Here is a 25,405-nt window from a genome sequence, read left to right on the forward strand (position 1 = left end):
TTGTTACAACCTTTGAAGGAAGTCTGCAATGAAATTTTGGAGGGGAAAGGGGCACCAGAATCGTGGAAAGAAGCGTATATTACACTCATACCGAAAACAGAGACTGAAAAGAATCAGCTTAAGAACTACCGCCCTATATCATTACTTAATGTGGATTACAAAATTTTTGCAGACATTTTGGCAAAAAGATTGAAAAAAGTATTGGTGGAAGAGATTCATAAGGACCAAGCAGGCTTCCTCCCAAGAAGACACTTGTCAGACAACGTGAGGAACATAATAGACATTTTGGAATTATTAGAGGTGAACATAAACACGGAAGCAGTTCTGATATTTGTGGATGCGGAGAAAGCCTTTGATAATATCTCTTGGAGTTTTATGAAGAAGAATCTACATGGGATGGGGGTAGGGCAAGGATTTGAGAATGGTATGGGTGCAATATATTCAGAACAAAAGGCTAAACTAATTGTAAATAATGTGATAACGGAAGAATTTAAAATAGAAAAAGGGACACGACAGGGGTGCCCAATTTCCCCACTACTTTTTATATCAGTCCTGGAGGTTTTGCTAAACATGATTAGAAGTGACCAGCTGGTTAAAGGGGTTCAGGTCGGAGCCAAACAGTATAAATTAAGGGCCTTTGCAGATGACCTGGTACTTACTTTACAAGAGCCAGACACTAGTACGAAAAGGGTTTTAGAACTAATTCAAGAATTTGGTCAAGTTGTAGGATTCAAGTTGAATAAACAAAAAACTAAAGTTTTGGAGAAAAATTTAACAGCTATGGAAAGGGGAGAGGTTCCAGAATGAAACAGGGTTGACAGTGGTTAAGAAGGTGAAATACTTGGGGATTAATATGACATCTAAGAATGTAAATTTGTTTAAAGACAATTATGAGAAATGCTGGACAGAAGTCAAAAAGGATCTAGAAATATGGTCAAATTTGAAGCTTTCCTTGTTAGGCCGAATTGCAGTTATTAAGATGACTGTATTGCCTAGAATGTTATTTTTATTTCAAGCATTGCAAATTCTTGACAAGATGGACTGTTTCAAGAGGTGGCAGAAAGACATTTCGAAATTTGTCTGGCAGGGCAAAAAACCCAGAATAAAGTTTAAAATTTTAACGGATGCAAAGGAAAGAGGGGGATTTGCCCTGCCGGACTTAAAACTGTACTATGAATCAGCAGCTTTTTGCTGGATGAAAGAGTGGTTGCTCCTCGAGAATACAGATATCTTGGACTTGGAAGGTTTCAATAATGTATTTGGATGGCATGCATATCTATGGTATGATAAGGTTAAAGCGCATAAAGCTTTTAAAAATCACATTGTTAGGAAAGCATTATATAATGTCTGGATCAGATATAAAGATTTGTTGGAAAATAAAACCCCAAGGTGGCTGTCGCCAATGGAGGCTAAAGCTGTGAAAAAACTTAACATGGAGGCCAAATGGCCAAAATATTGGGAAATTTTGGAACAAGAGGGAGATAAACTGAAATTACAGAGTTATGAGAGATTGAAGTTTAAACTACGAGACTGGCTCCACTACTATCAAATAATGGAGGTGTATAAACAGGACAGGAAAATTGGCTTCCAGGTGGAGAAATCAAAACTAGAAACAGAGTTGTTAGAACCCAATGCTAAAAATCTGTCAAGAATGTATAACTTGTTGCTGAAATGGAATACACAAGATGAAACAGTTAAATAAATGTTGGAAATGTAAAGAAACTGAAGGTACATTCTTTCACCTTTGGTGGACGTGCCCAAGGATTAAGGCTTTCTGGGAAATGTTATATAATGAACTGAAAAAGGTATTTAAATATACCTTCCTTAAGAAACCAGAGGCCTTTCTCCTGGGCATTGTCGGCCAATTGGTGCCAAAGAAAGACAGAACTTTTTTTATGTATGCCACAACAGCAGCAAGAATACTCATCGCAAAGTATTGGAAGACACAAGATCTACCCACTCTGGAAGAATGGCAGATGAAGGTGATAGACTACATGGGACTGGCTGAAATGACTGGCAGAATCCGTGACCAGGGGAAAGAGACGGCGGACGAAGACTGGAAGAAATTTAAAATTTATCTCAAGAAACATTGTAAAATTAATGAATGCTAAAATGTCGAGGTTTTAGAAAAAAGGGTATTACAGCTGTAAAAGATTAAGTAAAGGAAAAGAATAAGGGAAAATTTAATAAAACCAAGGGGCAGGATTTGCTGAAACAAATTTGGAAATTGGGATGCAGAAAGGGGAGGTATGGGGAAGTTGGCGAAGTAAGGTTTAAGAAAAAAGGATTTGAAATTATACATGTTTGTTTATGTGTTTGTTTGTTTTTATTGTGTAATGTTTGTATTTGTGTTTATAAAAATTGTGAAAAACCAATAAAAATTTTATAAAAAAACAAACAAACTTGTTGTAAAGGGAATTGGGGGTTGCTTGTGCATAGAGGGTGCGGATGCTCTAGGCAACGTTCCCTGGCTAAACCTTTCCCTGGCTGGACAGCCTTTACTCCGTGGCTGTGTCAGTCACTGGCAGAATCCGTCAGTGGGCATTTCCTGAACTTCTTCCAACATAAAAACTCCTTGACACCAAGTCTCCGCCTAGACTCCCTGCGCGGAAGTCTTCTGCGCAGAGTGGGCGTGGCCAGCGGAGGTCCTGGACTCTCCCCACTGGTCTCTGTGGAAGAGTCCTGGAGCCCTCTCTCCGAAGTCCTTCCCTGATCCCCTTCCTCCCAGGTGTCACGCTGATTTCCTTCCCCAAGGGAAGTGTTTTCTCTCCCTCTGCTGGTCCCTTCTCCCGCATCGTCGGAGAGCCTTACCTCCACTCTTGGCTCCGATGGCAGTTCCCTGACACTTGTGTACCAGCCCCGGTACCTTCCTTGCGATGGGGGTGGGTCTGACCTGAGCATCCTGAGCTCGTCTTTCGTCCAGCTGCGCCATCAGGAGAGCTACATGCTGTTCCAAATCTCGGTTTCTCTCTACCAGACCTTGCACTGCAGCTGCTTGCTCCGTCTCTCCAGCTCCTCCGGTCTGGCTCATGGTGCTGCCTCTCTGGAGCTACCCACAAGCAACGTCGGTGACTGACGGATTGCTGTAATGGGTTTAGGGGTTGCACGTGCGTAAGTTGCCGCCACTCCTGGCTAGGTTACCTGGTTAACCCTTTCTGACTGAACAGCCTCCAGCATTGTGACTGTCTCAGTCGCTGGCAGAATCCGTCAGTGGGCGTTTCTTGAACTTCTTCCAGCACAAATGTTCCTTGACGCCAAGTCTCCTCCTACTCTCCCTGCGCGGAAGTCTTCTGCGCAGGGAGCGTGTGGGCAGTGGAGTACGAGTACTCTGTCCGCTGGTCTCCGGCGAGGAGTCTTGGAGCCTCCTCCCCGATTCCTCCAAAAGCATTTTATTTTAAAAATCCGATTTAAATTAAAAAAAACGATTTAAATAAAAAATATGATTTTTTAAATTTTGTTTTTTAAAAAATCGTTGATTTTTATCCACCCTGGTTGAAATTTGCAGCGGCCAAAGAAACACAGATATTGGAAAAGGAGAAAAAGGCCAAACTCCAGTATGAGAAGCAAATGGAGGAGAGACAGAGACGACTGAAGGAACAGAAGTTGAAGGAGCAACAAAGGAGAGTAGCAGTAGAGGAAAAGCGGAAACAGAAGCTGGAGGAGGAGAAGGTATTGTAGAGCTGAATGCTGTTGCATTAGAGCAGGCATGGCCCAACTCGACCCTCCAGCTGTTTGGGAACTACAATTCCCATCATCCCTGACCACCCGTCCTGTTAGCTAGGGACAATGGGAGTTATAGTCCCAAAACAGCTGGAGGTTCGAGTTCGGCCACCACTGATTTAAATAGTTAAGAGCAGGCATGGCCCAACTTTTCCCTCCAGCTGTTTGGGGACTACAATTGCTATCATCCCTGACCGCTGGCCTGTTAGCTAGGGATGATGGGAGTTGGAGTCCCCAAACAGCTGGAGGGCCAAGTTGGCACTAGTTGTATCTGTCTTAATCCTCTTTCAAAGTTGTTTTAATTTTTTAAAATCTTTATTAAACATTCAGCCATTATGTACATAAGAGTACACAATGTAACGTGTATACAAACTCCATGTACAAACTCCATATACAGTGGTACCTTGGGTTAAGTACTTAATTCGTTCTGGAGGTCTGTTCTTAACCTGAAACTGTTCTTAACCTGAAGCACCACTTTAGCTAATGGGGCCTCCTGCTGCTGCCGTGCCACAGGAGCACGATTTCTGTTCTCACCCTGAAGCAAAGTTCTTAACCCAAGGTAATATTTCTGGGTTAGTGGAGTCTGTAACCTGAAGCGTATGTAACCCGAGGTACCACTGTACAAAGTTTGCTAAGAAAGGGAAGAAAGGAAAAGGAAAAAAATAGGAGGAGGATAATAATAATAATAATTTATTTCTACCTTGCCCATCTGGCTGGGTTTCCCCCAGCCACGCTTGATAGCTTCCAACAGAATAATAATAATAATTATAATAAAAATAAAAAATTATTATTTCTACCCCTCCCATCTGGCTGGGTTTCCCCAGCCGCTCTTGGCGGCTCCCAACAGAATAATGATAACGATTTTTGTTATTCCAATCATTATTCAAATATTCTTTAAATACTATCCATTCTTTATTAACCTTCTGAGTCAAGTATCTTCGAAGTCTCTCTGTCTTTTTTGCCAGTTGTATATATTCTACCATTGGGGTCGGCAAGGTTTACCAGCCATGGGCTGGATCACTCCCACAAAGATCGTCCGTGGGCCGGACTGGTTCAGCGCGATGCCGGAAATTGAGCCTGCGCATGCCCAGATGCTGGAAATCGTGCCTGCGCAGAAGCGATTTCTGGCGTCTGGACATGCACAGACATGATTTTCGGTATCCGCTCGTGCGCAGACACGATTTCCGGCACCACGCGGCGAATCCCCCGCTGTGCTGGGGGACTCACCGAGTGGGCAGCTCGGTTCGGGGACGGCTCGTGGGCCAGTAAAACGGTCTTCGTGGGCCGCATCTGGTCCATGGGCCGCACGTTGCCAACCCCTGTTCTGACATTTGGGCCCGCCCATTGGGTTTTGTGGGAATATTCTCACTTTTTCAATTCATCACCACTCAAATTCTGGCTGCTGTCATTGCATGCATGAAGAGTGCTCTCTAACCTTTTTCTTAATTTCTGTCGGCATGATTTCTAATTAGGAAGGCCTCCAGGGTTTTTTTGTAAATGGGCATTTGAGTATCTTTTTCAGTTCAGTATATATAATAAAGGTAAAGGACCGGCGTTTGCACCACAGTGCCACCCGCGTCCCACTTCCGAGGAGACTTGGACATTTCGGAATACGAAGAGCCAGCTGCAAAGCTTTCGAATCTGAAAACGGAATTGCTTTCGGAATTGCGCTGGTTCAAAGCCACGACTTAGGTTTCGGAGAGAACTCTGCCTTCTCCCGGCGGAATTCAACTTACAGGGTTGTACTGCAGGGCAGAGACATAGGCCTGCACCACTCCTTCCATGCCGCCTGCGGCAACTAAAGCAGCGGCGAGGTTGATGTATCTGTCAATGAAGTCCGGCTTGAGGCGCAGAGCGTGCCGATAGTGCTCAATTGCCTCCTGCAGTTGGCCCCGTTCTTTGTACACGTTCCCCAGATTTGAGTAGGCTTCGGCCAGCAGCGGGTTCTGCTTGATTGCCAAAGTGCTGAAGTTAGCAGACCTGGGGAGGGGGAAAACGCAAGATTGTCTGGCATTTAATCTAATAGGTACTTACTTACTATCTATCTATCTATCTATCTATCTATCTATCTATCTATCTACCTATCTATCTATCTATCTATCTATCTATCTATCTATCATCTATCTATCTATCTATCTATCTATCTATCTATCTATCTATCGGTAAAGGGGACCCCTGACCATTAGGTCCAGTCATGACCGACTCTGGGGTTGCGGTGCTCATCTCGCTTTATTGGCCGAGGGAGCCGGCATACAGCTTCCAGGTCATGTGGCCAGCATGACTAAGTCGCTTCTGGTGAACCAGAGCAGCACACGGAAACACCATTTACCTTCCTGCCGGAGTGGTGCCTATTTATCTACTTGCACTTTGATGTGCTTTCGAACTGCTAGGCTGGCAGGAGCAGGGACCGAGCAAGAGGAGCTCACCCCTGGGGATTTGAACAGCTGACCTTCTGATCGGCAAGTCCTAGGCTCTGTGGTTTAACCCACAGCGCCACCCGCGTCCCCATCTATCTAGCTATATATATATATATAGATAGATAGATAGATAGATAGATATAGATATATATAGATAGATATAATATTTCCTCTTTTATAACAAATTACAATCAACAATGATTCAATTTTACATACCCCCCCCCCCGCGACTTCCCTCATCTTCCCTTTCTGGTTTGTTACAAACATTGTTTTCTGCATGTTGATGTACTTTAAATATTGTTACCTTATCTTCCTCCATATTTTAATTAAATAAAATTGTGAATGGGAGAGAGGCCAAGATGGCAACGGAGGTAGCAGCCTAATTAGAGCCTCCGATTTCAACTAAGCGTTTTTATTAGTTTTAGCCTCTTCAAGACCCCAAAACTGCACCTTAAGGACCTTAAAGACTGTTGGCTGTCTGTCTTGTCGCCTCGTTTTAATTAGTTTATTCTTTTATTCTTTTTTATAAGATATTTATTAAAGTTTCCAATTTTATACAAACAAAAAAGAAAAAGAAACATAAAAATATGAAAAACACATAAATTTCACAGCCTATTTTCTTATAGCTTTTCCCCCCGACCTCCTCATACCTCCCCTTCTTGTATCCCCAGATTAAGTTGTTTATACAGCAAATCCTTATCTCAACATCTTAAATTATTATAACTTCAAATTCTTACTTAAAGAAAAAGAAAACCATTTTATCATAGTTACAGCTTGAAACCACTTAATTCCAATCCAACATCATTCAACATTCCTTAATTTTGCAATATTTTTGTAAATAGTCCTTGAATTTTTTCCAGTCTTCTTCTGCCGACTCTTCTCCCTGGTCACGGATTCTGCCAGTCATTTCTGCAAGTCCCATACAGTCAATCAGCTTCATCTGCCATTCTTCCAAAGTGGGTAGGTCTTGTGTCTTCCAGTACTTTGCGATCAGTATTCTTGCTGCTGTTGTGGCGTACATAAAACAAAGTTCTATCCTTCTTTAACACCAATTGGCCGACCATGCCCAGGAGAAAGGCCTCTGGTTTCTTCGGGAAGGTATATTTAAATACCTTTTACAATTCATTATATATCATCTCCCAGAAAGCCTTAATCCTTGGGCACGTCCACCAAAGGTGAAAGAATGTACCTTCAGTTTCTTTACATTTCCAACATTTATTATTGGGCAAATGGTAGATTTTTGCAAGCTTGACTGGGGTCATGTACCACCTATATATCATTTTCATAATATTTTCTCTTAAGGCATTAAATGCCGTAAATTTCACTCCGGTGGTCCACAACTGTTCCCAGTCAGCAAACATAATATTATGTCCAACATCTTGTGCCCATTTAATCATGACCGATTTAACCGTTTCATCCTGAGTATTCCATTTCAACAGCAAGTTATACATTTTTGACAAGATCTTAACTTTAGGTTCTAGCAGTTCTGTTTCCAATTTAGATTTTTCCACCTGGAAGCCAATTTTTTTATCCTGGTTGTAAGCCTCAATTATCTGATAATAATGGAGCCAATCTCTCACTTTATTTTTCAATTTCTCAAAACTCTGCAGTTTCAATTTATCTCCTTCTTGTTCCAAAATTTCCCAATATTTTGGCCATTTGGCCTCCATATTGAGCTTTTTCTGGGCCTTTGCTTCCATCGGTGACAGCCACCTTGGGGTTTTATTTTCCAATAAGTCTTTATATCTCATCCAGACATTAAACAATGCTCTTCTAACAATATGATTTTTAAATGCTTTATGTGCTTTAACCTTGTCATACCACAAATATGCATGCCACCCAAAAACATTATTGAAACCTTCTAAATCCAAACTGTCTGTGTTCTCAAGAAGCGGCCATTCTTTCAGCCAGCAAAATGCCGCTGATTCATAATAGAGTTTAAGGTCTGGCAGGGGAAAACCACCTCTGTCCTTTGCATCAGTTAATATTTTAAATTTTATTCTGGGCTTTTTGCCCTGCCAGACAAATCTAGAAATGTCTTTCTGCCACTTCTTGAAACAGCTCATTTTGTCCAAAATTTGCAATGATTGAAATAAAATTAACATTCTTGGCAATACATTCATCTTTATAACAGCAATTTGGCCTAATAAGGAAAGCTTCAAATTTGACCAAGTTTCTAAATCCTTTTTAACTTCCGTCCAACATTTTTCATAATTATCTTTAAACAGATTTCCATTTTTAGCTGTCATATTAATCCCCAAGTATTTCACCTTCTTAACCACCGTCAAACCTGTTTCGTTCTGGAACTTCTCTCTTTCCATCGATGTTAAATTTTTCTCCAAAACCTTAGTTTTTAATTTGTTCAATTTGAATCCTGCCACCTGACCGAACTCTTGAATTAATTCTAATACTCTTTTATTTACTCTGGTTTCTCTTCAGATCGTATAAATCTTTCGCCTTTTATTCTTTTATTCTTTTATTGTTTTATCGTCGCACTGTTTACTGATACTGCTACACTGACTTACAACCTTGGAGCTCCCGGACGACGGATTGGCTTGAAATACAACCAAAGAAGCAGAGGAAACCGCTGAACTCCATTGAGCCTAACCTCGATAAGATAAGTCCAAGAACTCCCCCATGAATACCCTCCCGCCCCAAGTTAAGGCTTAAAGAGGGAAAGGTAGGGAGGCTCCCTGATCCAACAGCCTGGACACCGGTTTTCCAAACTTTACCTCTACCTTTTTTTCTACAATAAAGTGCCCAATAAGGGAAGCTCTCAACCTAGAGAATGGTGTTTACAAGACAGAGCTATAAAGAGCTGGGAATCCCCCTCACCAAAGCGGCTGAACCCTCTACAAGAGGAAGGCAGGTGAAAATATCACAATACTTTAAACCGAAAACAGATAAAATAAATAATGCTGACAAACGACACCCCCACGAATGGTCCATAGACCGCACCAGGTACGGGGAGCTAATGGAAATAGACGAAAAAGGGGTGGGAGTCAATCTGGCAACGGAAATAAAACAAGTTGCCATAGAAGATGAAACCTCAGTGATTCAACCGGGGCTGGAGCAGGAACAAGAGTCACAAGAGGAAAACCCAGTAATTAAGACAGATGAGCCCTCCCAAAGACCTAGGCCCGGGGAGAAGATGGGGTGTCACATTGTGACGAATGAGGACCTGGAGGACACAAGAGCCCAATATCTGGACTTGGAATGCCTCCCCTACATACTAACAGGGCTATATAATGATCTGTTAAACGAACAGAAGTTGCAGATAGGCAGAAAACTGGTACACATCAAAGACTTCCTCTCAGAATGCTTGGGCCTACTTACCACTCTGACTGAAATAACTAGGAGAATAGACAACTTGCATTCATATAAAATTCTCTCTAGCACACCAAACGATAACACCAGTAAGGAAAATAAAACCCGACATAATGTGGAAAAAAGGGAAAAAAATCTAGGATCAAAGCAAACCAGAAGGGAAACTTAATTGACCCTAAGAAACCCCTCTTAAAGGGAAGTGCCCCAGGAATAAAGAGAAGAAGCCCAAGAACGTAAAAATGGGAAGGAAGACAAAGCTCCCATCTCGAACAAAGAAAATGAACTTCACAAGACTATTTAAGCTATTAGAAAATTCAAATCCAACGAACCCAGCTAACCCAGTCCTGCCACCCCTTGATAAAAGCCGAAGCCCAAGCCCAAATAAAAACCTCCATAAGGCTGGGCTTTTCAATTCAACAGAGGAACTCCATAAGGCTAGGCTTCACAATCCAACAGAGCAACTAGCGCTCCCGAATGGAACCGCGGGAAAATCAAGAGAAAACCCGATACCTAAGCAAAAAACTACTCCTAAAACAACATACTCTCGCAGAAATCTAATTCTAAATAAACAAAAACTCATCATCCTACCTGTATACATGCACAAATATCTCCTTTCTCCAGCACAACAGAGAATTTATATTCTCAAGAAAACTGAATTAGCCGTTAGAGGGTTCGTCCCAGCAGAAAACATCATTAATGTTAAATTTCTGCCATCAGACAAGGACCTAAACAGAGTTGTGGTAACATTCAGAGACTGGCACACAACCAAACTAGTTTCAGACAATAAGGACAAGCTACAAAGAGTTGGATTGCAGGTGACTCGCCTATTCGAAGTGTCCGGTACTCCCATTCCTCTCATCGAAACAATCAAGACTGATAAGATAAAAATAAAGCCAACAATGTCTATGACGGACGAGAACTGTAAGATGCTTCAACTAGAGGCAGACAAAGCCCCAAACCAGCTGGCTAAAAGACCAAAAACCCTACCCCCAAACCACGTACCAGATGAAAGCTCCAACATAGAGAAGGAAAACCGCTTCATAGCAACTATTGAACAAATACATAAAGCTCAGGACGCACTAATTGAAAGATTAGCATCCATAAGGAAATCTATTACACTCCTAGCCACACCCGTCACCAGAGAATTTAACTATGCAACCTATACCACAAAACCTTTATCCAACAGTGAGTGGATACTAAGGCTATTCCTATCGCCAGAGGAACTCGGACCTACGGAACCACCTATAACAAAGAAAACAATAACACATCAAGCTGAAATAGCGGTACCACCAGGCAAGAACGGTTCAATCTTTGTGGACAACCTAGGAGCCTTAGACACCATTCACACGGACTGAAATAAGGTCACGGGGAAAGAACGCCCCTCCGGGACACTAAAATATGTCCAAGTTCACACCGTGCCAAAATGTCCCACTACACACCCCAAAACAGACATAATGAATGATAAACCCCAAATTGGCTATAAACCTAAGTTTGATTGTCCCTTGAGATGTCTGACAACCAAAAATCACAAGCTGACCACCTGTACGTGGAACATCGCAGGGTGGGGAGCTAAAAGCAAAGATCCCAATCTAATGGACTTCCTCACTAAATTTGACATCCTGTTCATCCAGGAAACCTGGTCGATAGACGAGCTCTACCTGGATAATTACCAATCGTGTATTAAAAGAGCAACACCTAGTCAAAGAGGGGGCAGACCCAAAGGAGGCTTAGCCTTACTGTTCTCAACGCAGATACAAGCTAATATTATCCAATTACCCTCCAATGATGAATGGTCTGTAGCAGCAGTTTTAGATTTCGGACAAAGCAAACTGCTATGCATAAACTTATACTTACCTACATGTCATCGGCAGGCACAAGTAGAACAACTATGGAAAGAAGTGGAAGCCCACGTGGTGCAATGGAGGAGACAACACCCGTCAGCCATGATATTACTAGCTGGTGACCTAAACGCAATGGCCTCCAGAAATGGAAACTATCCCACCCCTAATGATAAGATCATCCTACGATAAGACATGCAACATTGGAGGACTACATTTAGCACACATGGCCTACAAACAGAATCTACACTTACTGAATGGGGCTATAAAAGGAGATTATCCTGGTCAGGACACAAACTGTCAACGATAGATTATTGCATTGTTTCCCAGGACCTGATCCCTAGGATATCAAAATTCACCATTACAGCAAGAGCTGAAAGTGATCATCTACCTTTATCCCTCGTGTGTGATTTACCCTTCGATCTGCCCAAACCACAACACAGATATCAACCAGATCTAACACCCGGAACAGGCCTCAAGAAAATCAGATGGAACGGACAAGTGAGCGAGCGGATATCTAATGATGCGGATATCTAACTGGTATAAAACTGAGGAGAGCTACCGCCTCTCAAAAGCAATTATAGAAGGGTGCTTAGAAATAGAGGAGAGTGCCCCGAACATGATGACAACATATGAAATGCTTATACAAAAAATTCAAGAGTTTGTTGTAAAACCGAATTCCAAGTCTCCCCACCGTCGGAAAACTTCCAGGGAGTGGTTTGATCATGAGTGTATTACCTCCAAGAAATCATTGATCCACTCCTTCATCTGCCATAAGGATAATCCAACAGAGGATAACAGACAAAAGATGCTTGAAGCCAAAAGAAGTTACAAAAAAATTCTGACACAAAAGAAAAGATACACAATGAAGTTATTATGGCAGCAACTGATAGAGGCCTCCAAATCAAGTAACCCATCATTATTCTGGAGAATCGTAGCTGTACAGCTGGATAGGGGCCTATCACAACTATCCTGCTGCATATCAATGAAAGCCTGGGAAACGCACTTCCATAATCTTTACGAGGAATCCAGCGAAGAGTCCTATGCATTAGACATACCCGATGATCAGATACAGCCATGGCCAGCAGTCTCATTAACAGAGGCCCATCTGCTGATTGACCAACTAAAGAACGGGAAAGCCCCCGGAATTGACTGTATACCAGCGGAACTATTTAAAACCAATGCGAACTGGTGGGCCCCCTTGCTAGCCTCTCTGTTCACATATATAGATAGAACCGCACAGATCCCACACGACTGGGGGACTTCCATCATTATTCCCATTTACAAGAAAGGCTCGAGGGATGATCCCTCCAATTATAGACCTATAAGCCTCCTGAATATAATAAGTAAATTATACGCTAAACACCTCAGCGAGAAACTGTGCGAATGGATAGAAAGAGCGAAGATTCTTGATGATGCACAGGCAGGATTTAGACAAGGGAGATCTAGCAAGAAGACTGAAGTCCATATTGGTGGAAATTATTCACAAAGACCAGGCCGGATTTCTTCCAGGCAGGAATATGAGGGACAATATAAGAAATATAGTTAATATGCTAGAATTCCTATCGGTTAGAATCGATAAGCAGGCGATAATGATGTTTGTAGACGCGGAAAAAGCGTTCGACAACGTGGCGTGGGACTTTATGATGAAGAACCTAGAACACCTGGATGTAGGCAGATATTTTTTTAATGGAGTGAACGCAATATACAGAGATCAAAAGGCCAAAATGATCATAAACAATATTGTGACAGAAGAAATAAAGATACAGAAGGGAACACGACAGGGATGTCCACTCTCCCCGTTGCTGTTCATAATGGTATTGGAAGTACTTCTGAATTCAATCAGACAAAACGGGAAAATTAAAGGAGTGACAATTGGACAACACGCTTATAAGACCAAAGCATTTGCAGACGATTTAGTCATTATGACGGAAGACCCAATAACTACAATAGAAGAAATCCTAAAGGAAATAGACCAATTTGGAGAAATAGCAGGCTTTAAATTAAATAAGAGGAAAACAAAGATGATGGTAAAGAATATAGATCAAAGAACAATAGAAATAATCCAAGAACAGTCACAGATACAGGTGGTTAAGAAAATAAAATATTTGGGGATCTGGCTTACGCCTAAAAATATAGACTTATTTAAAAATAATTATGAGCCAGTGTGGAGAGAAATAAGAAAAGACCTGGAAGCATGGGGAAGACTGAAACTGTCTCTTTGGGGAAGGATCAATACTATTAAAATGAATGTATTACCGAGGGTATTATTTTTATTTCAGACCATTCCCATAATTAAGGGAAGTAGAGTGTTCAAGGAATGGCAGAGAGTACTATCAAGATTTATATGGCAGGGCAAAAAACCCCGTATAAAATATAAACTGTTGACAGATAGAAGGGAAAGGGGAGGCTTTGCCTTACCGGATTTGGGACTCTACTATGAGGCAGTATGTCTCTGCTGGATAAAAGATTGGGCCAAGCTAAAGAATAAGGAGTTACTCGATTTAGAGGGTTTTAATAACAGATTCGGCTGGCATGCCTATCTGTGGTGTGGTAAGAGGAAAATGCACAAGGGGTTTGAAAATCACATTTTTAGAGGCCCACTTATCGAAGTATGGGAAAGATATAAGTACATACTAGAACCTAAGATCCCACACTGGCTTTCACCCCTCGAAGTGATGAGCCTCGAGAAAATCAATATGAGTGGAGACTGGGCAACATATGAACAACTGCTAACGAAAGAGAATGGGAAATGGAAATTAAAACCGTATGAGCAGATCAAGGGGTACGTGTATGACTGGTTGCACCATGTCCAAGTTAACGAGATGTTTAGAAAAGAGGCCAAAGATAGAGGGTATGCAGATAAAGAATCAAAATTCCAGACGGAAATTATAAATAGCGAGGTGAAAATAATATCTAGAATGTATAAGATGTTGCTGGATTGGAATTTGGCAGACGAAGAAGTTAAGACAGTAATGATTCGATGGGCCAATGATGTGGGCCACGCTATACAATTTGAAGATTGGGAGAATGTATGGAGAGAGGGTCTGGATTTTACTGCGTGTATGACGGTGAAAGAGAACGTTATGAAGATGTTTTACAGGTGGTACATAACACCTGCGAAATTGTCAAAAATGTACAAAGTAGACAGCAAATGTTGGAAGTGTGAAGAGATTGGCCTATAATTTTTTAAATCTTTAAATCTGTCTTTTCGTTTTCGGTCTTAGGGACTAATGTAATATACGCCTCCTTCCAGGAGCTAGGAATCCTCCCTTCTCGGAGAATATTATTAATTACCTCCGTTAGTACCGGCACTAATAAGTCTATCATTTTTTTATAATATTTTGCCGGTAGGCCATCCGGACCGGGGGACTTCCCGTTCTTCATTTTATTAATAGCGTCCCGGACCTCTTTTACAGACACCGCCTTATTTAGTTTCATTATTAAATTGCGATTATAAGATCTTCGCAGACATCATGGCAAGCAGACTCAAAAAATTACTAAATAGATATATACATAGAGACCAAGTGGGATTCTTACCGGGTAGACAATTGAGAGACAACGTCCGGCATGTATTAGATATTATGGAGTTTTTAGAGGCAAGACCAGATGTCCCAGCGGCCCTTATCTTTGTTGACGCAGAAAAAGCTTTTGACTGTGTGTCTTGGGAATTCCTGCTACAAAAACTCGACAAGGTGGGTATAAGAGGCCCCTATCTGAAGGGTATTAGGGCAATCTACAAAGAGCAGCAGGCCAGGTTGATTGTTAATAATAATTTGACTAAGTACTTTCCGATTACGAAAGGTACAAGGCAGGGCTGCCCTTTGTCACCCTTATTGTTTATTTTGGTCTTAGAAACAGTCGCAAATAAAATAAGAACGACCCCGAGTATTAAGGGTATAAGAATTGGAGAGAAAGAGTACAAATTAAAAGCATACGCAGACGACCTAGTCTTTTTCTTCGAGAACCCATCTGAAACCACCAGTAAGGCGATAGAACTTTTGGAAGAGTATGGCAAATTATCTGGATTCAAGCTAAATAGGGGGAAAACTAAAATACTAATAAAGAATCTTACTGCACAAGAAAGATCACAGTTAGAACAGCAGGTGAATATTAAAGTAGTAAATAAGGTGAAATACCTGGGAATCTGGTTGTCCCCAAAGAACATTAATTTGGTTGAGGATAATTACAATAAATTGTGGAAGGAAATTAAGAAAGATATGAACATCTGGCGTAGATTGAATTTATCTTGGACCGGGAGGATGGAATCGATTAAGATGTGTATCCTCCCGAGACTGCTATTCCTGTTCCAGAATCTGCCAGTTATAAAAGGCACCACCTGCTTTAAAAATTGGCAAAGGACCCTGACCAAATACATTTGGCAAGAGAAGAAACCCAGGGTGAAACTTAAATATTTGATGGATTCTAGGGAAAGAGGGGGTTTCGGCGTACCGAACCTAAGGCTCTATTATGAGGCGGCATGCCTACTATGGATAAAGGACTGGGCCTCCCTGAAAGATACTGATCTACTAGACCTGGAAGGGTTTGATTTAAGATTTGGGTGGCATGCCTACCTCTGGCAGGGAAAGGACAAGGTCCATAGAGGATTTACTAACCATATAATTAGGGGATCACTCATAGAAGTTTGGAACAGGAAGAAAAATGTGATTGAACAAAATACTCCCTGGTGGCTTTCACCTGTGGATATCATTAAAATAAAGAAATTAAATATGACTGGTAAAAGGTGGACTTACGAGGATTTATTAATTAAAACAGAAGAAGGGTGGAAATTAAGAACACAGGATGAATTGAAAGAGAAGATTAAGGATTGGTTCCACCTTCACCAAGTTAGTGCAATATGGAGGGAACATAAGAGAATAGGTATGGGAGAAAATAAATCAAGGTACCAAACCGAAATTATGGAGAGTAATAGTAAATTACTGTCTAAGATGTATAGGCAATTGCTGGAAAGTGAAAATAAAGAAGTGTTAATTAAAGAGGTAATGATTAAATGGAACAAAGATCTAGGATATGAGATAGGATATGACAAATGGCAAATATTATGGAAAAAAGGGATGAGATTTACTGTATGTGCTGACTTACGTGAGAATATGTACAAGATGATGTACCGCTGGTATTTGACTCCAGCAAGATTAGGGAGAATGTATAGAACAGCAGATAATACCTGCTGGAGGTGTAAAGATAAGGTGGGGACTTTCCTTCATATCTGGTGGACCTGTGAGGAAGTGAAGGGTTTCTGGGGTCAAGTTTATGAGGAGTTAAAGAAAATTTTGAAGTATAACTTTCCCAAGAGGCCTGAAGCGTTCCTCCTAGGGATGATAGGAGAAGAGATAAAAAAGACAGATCAGATTTTCTTCCAATACGCCACCACCGCTGCGAGAATTCTAATAGCAAAGAATTGGAAATCCCCAGAAATACCTACAATGAGAGAGTGGCAGGAGAAAGTATATCAATACTTGGAATTGGCGAGACTTACACAATATATTAGGCGAGATAATCCGAAAAAAAAGATAGAAGAATGGTCTAAATTCATAAGCTACCTTGAGATTAATTTGAGAATTAATAATTTAACAGTAGATGATGTTTAACTCCTACGACATATAAAGATAAATGAAAATAACTGCAGAAGATAAATGTAGAATACTTAATCCAAAGCTGAGGTTAATGGAAGTCAATTGTATGTAAGGGTATGATTGAAAGTGGTTTACTTTGTAATGTTTGTTTCTTCTTTTTTTTCTTTCTTTTTTCTTTTTCTACTTGTTTTGTTACTCTTTTCTTTTTAGAAGCATCTGTCTTAATGTGTCATTCGTATTGTATTTTTTAATGATACAATTACTTTTGTATGAGAAAGTATACTTGATTGCAATAAAGTTTTTCAAAAAAAAAAAAAAAAAAAGGAAGTGTGAAGAGAAGGAGGGTGTTTTTTATCACATGTGGTGGGAGTGCAGGAGAGTGAGAGAATATTGGGAGGAAGTATATATTGAATTAAAAAAGGTTCTAAAATATACGTTTACCAAAAAACCCGAAATTTTCCTGCTAGGAATACTAGGGAATGAAATTAAGAAGAAAGACCACAAATTTATGTATTATGCAGTAACAGCAGCAAGGATAGTCCTTGCTCAGAAGTGGAAAAAAAAGGAAATGCCAACAATAGAGGAGTGGAGATCGAAGTTACTAGACTACGCGGATTTGGACAGATTGACTGGAAAGATCAGACATTTAAGAGACCAAAAGTTTGTCAAGGACTGGGGGAAATATGTGGATTACTTGGAGCATCTTAGTGAAGGTCAAATAACGTTAAGGGGATTCAGAGAAGCACTGTGAAAGAGGAAGAGGTATTGTCCAAGGTAAATAGAGGTAGAAGAATGTCTAATGACAATACATACTAGGTAATGTGTATCTTAGAATTTTATTGCGGAAGATTTACGGGCGGGTTGAAGGAAGTCCAGGAAGAAACGACTATGTTAATTTGACAGGTGGAAAACTTTTTATTTGCATATATGGTATATCTGTCTTGTGTTGTTATTCTTGTTCTTTATTCTTATGCTTTAGTATTTCATTCTTTTTTCTTTACTTTTAGAAAACTAATAAAATATTTATCCGAAAAAAAAAAAAATAGACAAGGGAGATCCACAATGGATCACTGCCTGATCTTACAGCACCTAGCTGAGAAATACACGTCGCACCACAATCACCACCTCTTCGCAGCATTTGTAGATTTTAAAGCAGCCTTTGACTCCATCCCAAGAACTCGACTCTGGGACAAACTCAACAAATCATCCATAGACCGACGTCTGCTGCTACTAATATACAAACTGTACAACAACACACGACTTCGTATAAGATGCAGCCAAGAAGGTCAAGTCTCTAATTTCATTAGAGCAACAAAGGGAGTTAAACAAGGATGCATTTTGCCCCTCTTTTTGTTCAACATCTATATAAACTCCCTAATAGACCACCTACAAGGAGCGGATACACACGCCCCAAAATTAACTGCCTATCCTACTCTATGCAGACGATGCGGTTATATTGTCCCAGACTCAGATGGGTCTCAAAAGAGCTCTTAACAGCTTATCCCAATATTGTAGAGAAGAGAAACTAGCAGTGAACTATCAAAAAACAAAAATCATGGTTTTCTCTAACAAAAGGAAAATATACAGATGGAATTTAGACAATCAGGAGAGTGAACAAGTGACATGCTTTAAATATCTAGGAGTGATATTCCAAGCATCAAGGAAGAAGACTGCCCACATAAACTACAGCTCCTTTACAGCTCAAAAAAGTACAACGGCAATCCTAAGATTCCATCGTACAACGGGAGGAAATTTCATTCCTGCTACAATTAAACTATTCGTTGCAAAACCAGCAGCACAAATCCTATACGGCGCACCACTCGTCTCCCTCTCTAATCTAGACCCATATGAGAAGATACAATCAGGCTTCCTTAGATCACTCCTGCAAACACCTAAATGCGTCCCAAACGCCGCCCTACGACTGGAAGCGGGCTTATACAGCATTAAAGCCAAAGTATGGATAAGAACCTTATGCACTTGGCTAAGACTTAACAACTCGCCGGTTGGACTACTTTCCCTGATGCTTCTTGACAAATTCCAATCTAGCTGGTTGAAGGGCATTCTCAGAAAACTGGCCACATATGGTCTCTCCCCAGAGTATTTATTAAGTTTAGAAGGGGGAAGGGCCAAGAACATAATCAAAGAAAGACTCAGGGACATTGAAACCCAAAATGACTTTAACCAACTTCCGATAACTTATAAACTTCTATACAATTCCCAAAGGCCCCATCTAGCAAACTATCTCAAAGTTCTAGACAACGCTAAACACCGATGGGCATTTTCCAGGGCCCGCTTTAACGCTCTCCCTTCAGCTCTTCTAGAGGGAAGATACAATAAAATACCGATCGAACAAAGATTATGTCCCTGTAACAGCAATGAAATTGAAACCATTGGGCATGTCATCTTATACTGCCCATTATATCGAGACTCAAGAAAAGAGCTGATCGAACCGATTCTGAGGAAAATACCTCGTAGTACAGACGACACCTATATCAGACACCTCTTAGCTGACAAAGAGCCCGAAATTAACAGGTCCATGGCAAAGTACTGTTACATTGCAACAAGAATAAGACGAGCAATGATGTCTACAAAGGAGTTCAAACTGTAAACATCGAAAGAACGATAATAAACAGTAGCGACTCCTGAATTGAATTTTAAAAACTTAAAACTCGAAACCTGGTCATAAATATAAGCACCAATTCTGAGAATTGGCCATATTTTTACTGCTACTTGTAGCACAATACTACTCTTAATGTCATATTTTATAAATTGCTTCCTGGTCACTGACCGTATTAAAGATATTTGATTTGTGAATGTTTATTCAAAACCTGCCAGAGTCCATTTCTTTATGTTGTTTTTGTAAATAGGTTGTTAAAGATTCCCATTCATTTTTAAAGTCTCTATTGTCTTTTTCATGCAATTTATCTGTTAACTTTGCTAATTCTGCATAGTTCATCAGTTTTTCTTGCCACTGATCTTTCGTCGGTACTTCTTCAGTCTTCCAACCTTGAGCTAATAAAATTCTTGCCGCTCTTGTAGCATACATGAATATTTTCCATTTATTTTTTTGGTAGTTCATGAGCTGAAATGCCTAGCAAAAAAGCTTCTGGCTTTTTAACAAATGTCATTTTGAACATTTTTTTTCAATACATTATATATCATTTCCCCAAAGTTTTTAACTATTTTACATTCCCACCACATATGATAAAAAGTGCCTTATCTAATAGGTACGGTACTTTCAACCCGCTTTGGTACCATCACATTATTTGATGGTGTACAGAAATGTACAGAACTTCAACACAAAACCATTATTCCTGGCTTGACGCAAACAAATTCTGCTTGAGTGGTGGGAAAAGTAACTTGCATTTTGTGCAACCTGACAAGATGCCCACTCTTTTCATCTGGGCCCATTAGGAGAACAACGGGAGCTCACCCCGTCACAGGGATTTGAACCGCCAACCTTCTGATCGGCAAGTTCCAGGCTCTGTGGTTTAACCCACAGCGCCACCCACGTCCCTCATTATATATATATTGTGACTATTTCCTCCATGCACTAAACTGGGATTCCCAGAAGCAACTGGCTGCCCAGTGCTCAAAACAAGATGACTAGATCAGCCATTGGTCTGATCTAGCAAGCCTGCTCTCCGTTCTTTTTGTAAATGGGAATGTAAGTATTTTTTTAAATTAACCACATACTGTTTTAAAAAGCTTTGAACTGCCCCCTTTAAAAAAGCTCAACAACTCTGACCTGCCCTAAAAATACTGCTCCCCTAAAAATACTTCAACAACTTTGACCTGCCCCCCTTAAAAACTCAACAACTTTTGTCTGCCTCCCTAAAAAAAAGTTCATGGATGGATGGTATTTTGGCCTTCTCCCTGAAAAAGCTCAACAACATTGACCTGCCCCCCCCCCCAATTCAACAATTTTGGTCTGCCTCCCTAAAAAAAGGTGCATGGATGGACTGATGGATGGATGGATGGATGGATTTTGGCCTGCTCCCCTAAAAGCTCAACAACCTATGACCTGCCCCCTTAAAAGAACCTCAACAACTTTGGTCTGCCCCCCTAAAAAAGTCAACAACCTCGACCTGCCCCCTAAAAAAAGGTGGATGGATAGATGGATTTCTGCCTGCTCGCCTAAAAATACTTCAACAACTTTGACCTGCCCCCCCAAAAAAACTCAACAACTTTCGTCTGCCTCCCTAAGAAAAGGTGGATGGATGGATGGATTGCTGGATTAACTGATATGGTTAAACAATTAAAAAACCCAAAAAAACCCTTAGACTGAGTTTTAGCACACATGAAAAACTTTCAACAAATCCTTATTTCCTGATGAATAGCCTTTGGACCATAATGTAACTTAAACAGAAAACTATCTTTAGAAAGGTTTTTCCTCCAAAAGCATTTTATTTTTAAAATCCAATTTAAATAAAAATAATCTGATTTAAATAAAAAATAATCCGTTTTTTTTTAAAAAAACAAAAAACCTTGATTTTTATCCACCCTGTTAAAACTCCTCCAGGGAGGGATTCTCGCCCAGTTTAGGGAAGTTTTTAATGTTTAACACTGTCTTGTGTTTTTAATAATTGATTGGAAGCCGCCCAGAGTGGCTGGGGAAACCCGGCCAGATGGGCGGGGTATAAATATTATTATTATTATTATTATTAGTAGTAGTAGTAGTAGTAGTATTATTAATAAATGTGTGTGTGTGTGTATATATGTGTATATATATGTATATGTGTGTGTGTGTGTGTGTGTGTGTGTGTGTATATATATATATATATATATAATATTGTATGTATATATATTATATTATTTGCATTAATAATAAAATTTTTCCAGAGAGTAACGCTCTCACAGTTACCGCTGCCTAACTCCATAGATTCAACAGGAGCACTATGAGGGAGTGCTGCATTGGACCCTGGAGCGGAGCCAGCGGCTGGAAACCCAACAGAAGAGATGGTCGTGGGGTGGCTCTGTGACCTGGCAAGCCAGGTAGTTGTCTGCCGCCCTTTCTGTCACCCTGGAGAGATGCTGCCAGCCAGAGTCGTCATCTTCTCCTCCTCCTCCTTTTCTTCCTCTTCTCTTCTTCTTCTTCTTCTTCTTTCCCCCTCCTCCTCCTCCTCCTCCTTTTCTTCTTCTTCTTCTTCTCCTCTTCTTCGGCAATCCCTCGTAGCCGAGGAAGATCTTCCATCAACACTGTTTTAGCAATGATTCCGGAAGTGACTGCAGAGTCCGATTCTGGATCCACATGTCCTTCCACAGTGGCGGAAATTGGTTTCTGGGTGGGAGTTGATCCCGGTGTGGATTTGCCCAGCGCACCTTCCTCTTCGCCCGTTTCTCCCTTGCGTCCTGAGTTTGAGTGTCTTCAAAGCCCAGGATGCCTTTGGTCAAGGCTGTTCTCCAACTGGAGTGCTCTCAGGCCAGTGTTTCCCAGTTGTCGGTGTTTATACTACATTTTCAAAATTTTGCCTTGAGATCTTTCAACCTCTTTTGTGGACCACCAGCATGACGCTTTCCATTTTTAAGTTCGAAAGAGAGTAGTTGCTTTGGATTTGCTTTGAGACGGTCTTTAAAATGCTGCCAGCCAGAGTAGTCAGTGCTGGGCCAGATAGACCACTAGTCTGGCTCCCTGTAAGGTAGCTTTGGATATATGAAAATCTGCATAGTAATGAAGTGTGGTTTGATTTAAAAGTAAAGGTGAAGGGTTCAGTAAATGTGGCCTGTTTAAACTGGCTCTTTCTACAGAAAACAGGATAGCTTTCCTATGTCAATTATCTCACAGATACTTGTTAGACCAGGGGTCAGCAAACTTTTTTAGCAGGGAGCCGGTCCACTGTCCCTCAGACCTTGTGGGACCGGACTATATTTTGTATAAAAAGAAAAAAAAGAATGAATTCCTATGCCCCCCAAATAACCCAGAGATGCTGTAAGGATATCAGGGGGTTACTCGAGAGCAGTCAGGCAAATGCCTCCCTGGTCAGCTGTAAAGCCTCGTTATTGGTGCCAAAAACCCTTCACCATGCAGAGCGCCACTATTCCATGGCTTGCTCATTCACTGGCAGAATCTGTGAGTGGGCAGTCCTTAAACCTTCCCCAGCAGAGTAGTTTCTTGGCGCCCAATCTGCGCCTCCCCTCTAGGCGCGGAAGCCTACTGCGCAGGGAGGGCGTGGGCAACGGAGGACCTCTCTCCTCCCTGCTTTGCCCAGGCAAGGTGTCCTGGTACCACCTCGCCTCCTCCGAGCCCTGAAGCTCCGCTCCACTAGAGGCGTGGTTACTCTCCTCCGCTGAGGAGGTGCTGCTTCCCACGATCTTTGGGGGCTCTCTGTAATCCATCTGGCTTTTCCCCTCTCGCCCCTGAGCCAATGGCAGTTCCCTGACATCCACCCCCTCCTCAAGACCCCCCTCCCCATTGGTGAGGTCTTTAAATGTCTCCTCCTCTAGAGCGTCGGCCGGCGATGTAGGAAAACCCCAGAAAGAACGGTCATCCTACTCCGTGGATTCAAAAGCTGCTTCCCATCCTCTCTGTTCCCTTCTCGCTGGTTGGACCTCCCAGTCTGATTCTTCTCCCTCAGACTCCTCCCGGCAGCCTTCCTCCTCTTCTGAGGCAGGGAAACCTACGAAGTCCCCTTCATCGTCCATGGGTCCGAACTCCTCCTCCAAGAACCTGGCTATGGGTTTAGGCTTATGCGGGAACAAACCATGGAATTCTTCCACCAGATAACCCTCTGTGATGGATTCTGCGGGAACCCGCGTGTTTTCGGATCTACGTTTTCCCTCCCAGGCCACCAAGTACTCTACCTGGCGCCCTCTCCACCTAGAATCGAGTATTTCCGTTGCTTCATTACAGTGTTCCCTCTCCTCTGCCCATGGATGGGTAGTCACCCCTTTCTCCCTCCCTGGGAAGCCCCACCCCTCCCTATAATGCAAAAGCAGGGACCTATGGAACACCGGATGTATCCTCATGCTATCCGGCAATTTCAGTCTGAAGGTCACTGAGTTAACCTGCTGTATTACCTCAAAGGGCCCCAGCCATGTAGGCTCAAACTTTTTGCAACCTCCCTTTGGGGCAAACCCTGGGACGAAAACCGCATCCTGTCCCCCACCCATATGATCTCTCCTGGCCTGCGATGCCTGTCTGCCTGCCTTTTGTAGACTTCTTTAGCCCTTTCCAAATTTAGCCGGAGTTGTTGGTGCAAAGCCTCCATCTCTTCTGCAAATTGCTCTGCCACTGGCACACTCCATTCCTCCTCTCCACGCTCTGGGAAGGCCCTGGGGTGACACCCATAACTGGCCATGAAGGGGCTCATTCCCGTGGACACGTGTTCAGCGTTGTTGTACGCAAACTCAGCTAGCGCCAATTTCTCTACCCAATCGTTCTGCCTCTCACTGACATAACAGCGTAGGTACTGCTGCAATATTCCGTTCGCTCTTTCAGCCTAGCCATTGGTTTCTGGGTGCCCTGCCGTCGAGAAGCTCACCTCTACCTGCAGCAAGCTCATGAGTTTCCGCCAGAACCGCAAGGTAAATTGTCTTCCTCGATCAGATACAACCCTCAATGGCATCCCATGCAGCCTAAAAATGTGGTCCACAAACAGCCTGGCTGTCTCCTCTGCTGACACCGCATGAGAGCAGGCCACGAAATGACACATTTTGGTCAGTAGACCGACCACCACCATCACTGCTGTTTTCCCCCTTGACTTGGGCAGATCTGTCATAAAATCAATGGACACCACCTCCCGGGGCCTCTCCGGTGTCGGTAAGGGTTCCAGTAACCCCGCTGGTGCGGTTCTTTCCCCTTTGGCCCTCTGGCACCTGTCGCACCCCCGGACATATTCTCGTACATCCTCCCTTACCTTGGGCCACCAGAACTGTCTGGTGACTAGTAGCATGGTCTTATCCTGCCCAAAATGCCCAGCTGTTGGGTTGTCATGGAGCTGCCTAAGTATCTTGGACTTCAATGTCTGTCCCGGCACATAAAGTGCCCCTTTGTAGTACAGGAGCCCTCCTTTCCCCTCAAACCCCCCATTTTCCCCCTTTCCATCTCTAAGCTCCCTGATTTTAGTCTGAGCAAACTCATCGTCTCTAGTCAGCCCAGCCAGTTCTTGCTCCCCTACCAGTGCTCCCCCACACGACCAGCGGTCCTCTGGGAACACGTGCCTGGCCACAGGAGGTCCTTCCCCTTCCATGTACTCAGGTTTCCTGGAAAGTGTGTCCGCCCTCACATTCCCCCCCCCCCGGTACGTATTGTATTTCAAAGTGATAATGTGAGAACGTCTGCGACCATCTGACCTGTCTCTGGTTAGGCACACGTGCTGTCCGCCAGTATTCCAGGTTCTTGTGATCCGTTCGGACCTGGATCTGGTGCCCCGCCGAAATTAAAAAGTTTCTCCACTGCCGAAAGAAATGGCCAGCAATTCTTTGTCATAAACAGTGTAATTTTGCTCTGACTTGCTCAGTTTCCTGGAGAAAAACGCACAAGGTTTCCAGTCCTCCCCTGACCCTTGTT

At 42.1% G+C, this 25,405-nt stretch overlaps 2 protein-coding genes and 1 long non-coding RNA gene across 3 annotated transcripts in view; 2 read left to right on the forward strand and 1 right to left on the reverse strand.

The window, feature by feature from the left end:
* LOC309523261 (MAP7 domain-containing protein 3-like) overlaps positions 1 to 21,895 on the forward strand; it is a gene marked incomplete at its 3' end in the record, with an annotated part of 42,262 nt that extends 20,367 nt beyond the window's left edge. The window contains exons 3-4 of the mRNA XM_082207045.1: positions 3,506 to 3,669; positions 21,788 to 21,895. Coding sequence (XP_082063171.1) covers positions 3,506 to 3,669; positions 21,788 to 21,895 — 272 coding nt within the window. The remainder of the gene's footprint in view (positions 1 to 3,505; positions 3,670 to 21,787) is intronic.
* LOC309523338 overlaps positions 1 to 25,405 on the reverse strand; it is an 892,159-nt gene that overhangs the window by 472,265 nt on the left and 394,489 nt on the right. The gene's annotated exons all lie outside the window — the stretch shown is intronic.
* Positions 1 to 25,405, forward strand: part of LOC309523311 (uncharacterized protein) — a 299,624-nt gene that overhangs the window by 28,099 nt on the left and 246,120 nt on the right. The gene's annotated exons all lie outside the window — the stretch shown is intronic.

The sequence above is a fragment of the Podarcis vaucheri genome (genome assembly GCF_965113315.1).
Source record: "Podarcis vaucheri genome assembly, chromosome: W".
NCBI lineage: Eukaryota > Metazoa > Chordata > Lepidosauria > Squamata > Lacertidae > Podarcis > Podarcis vaucheri.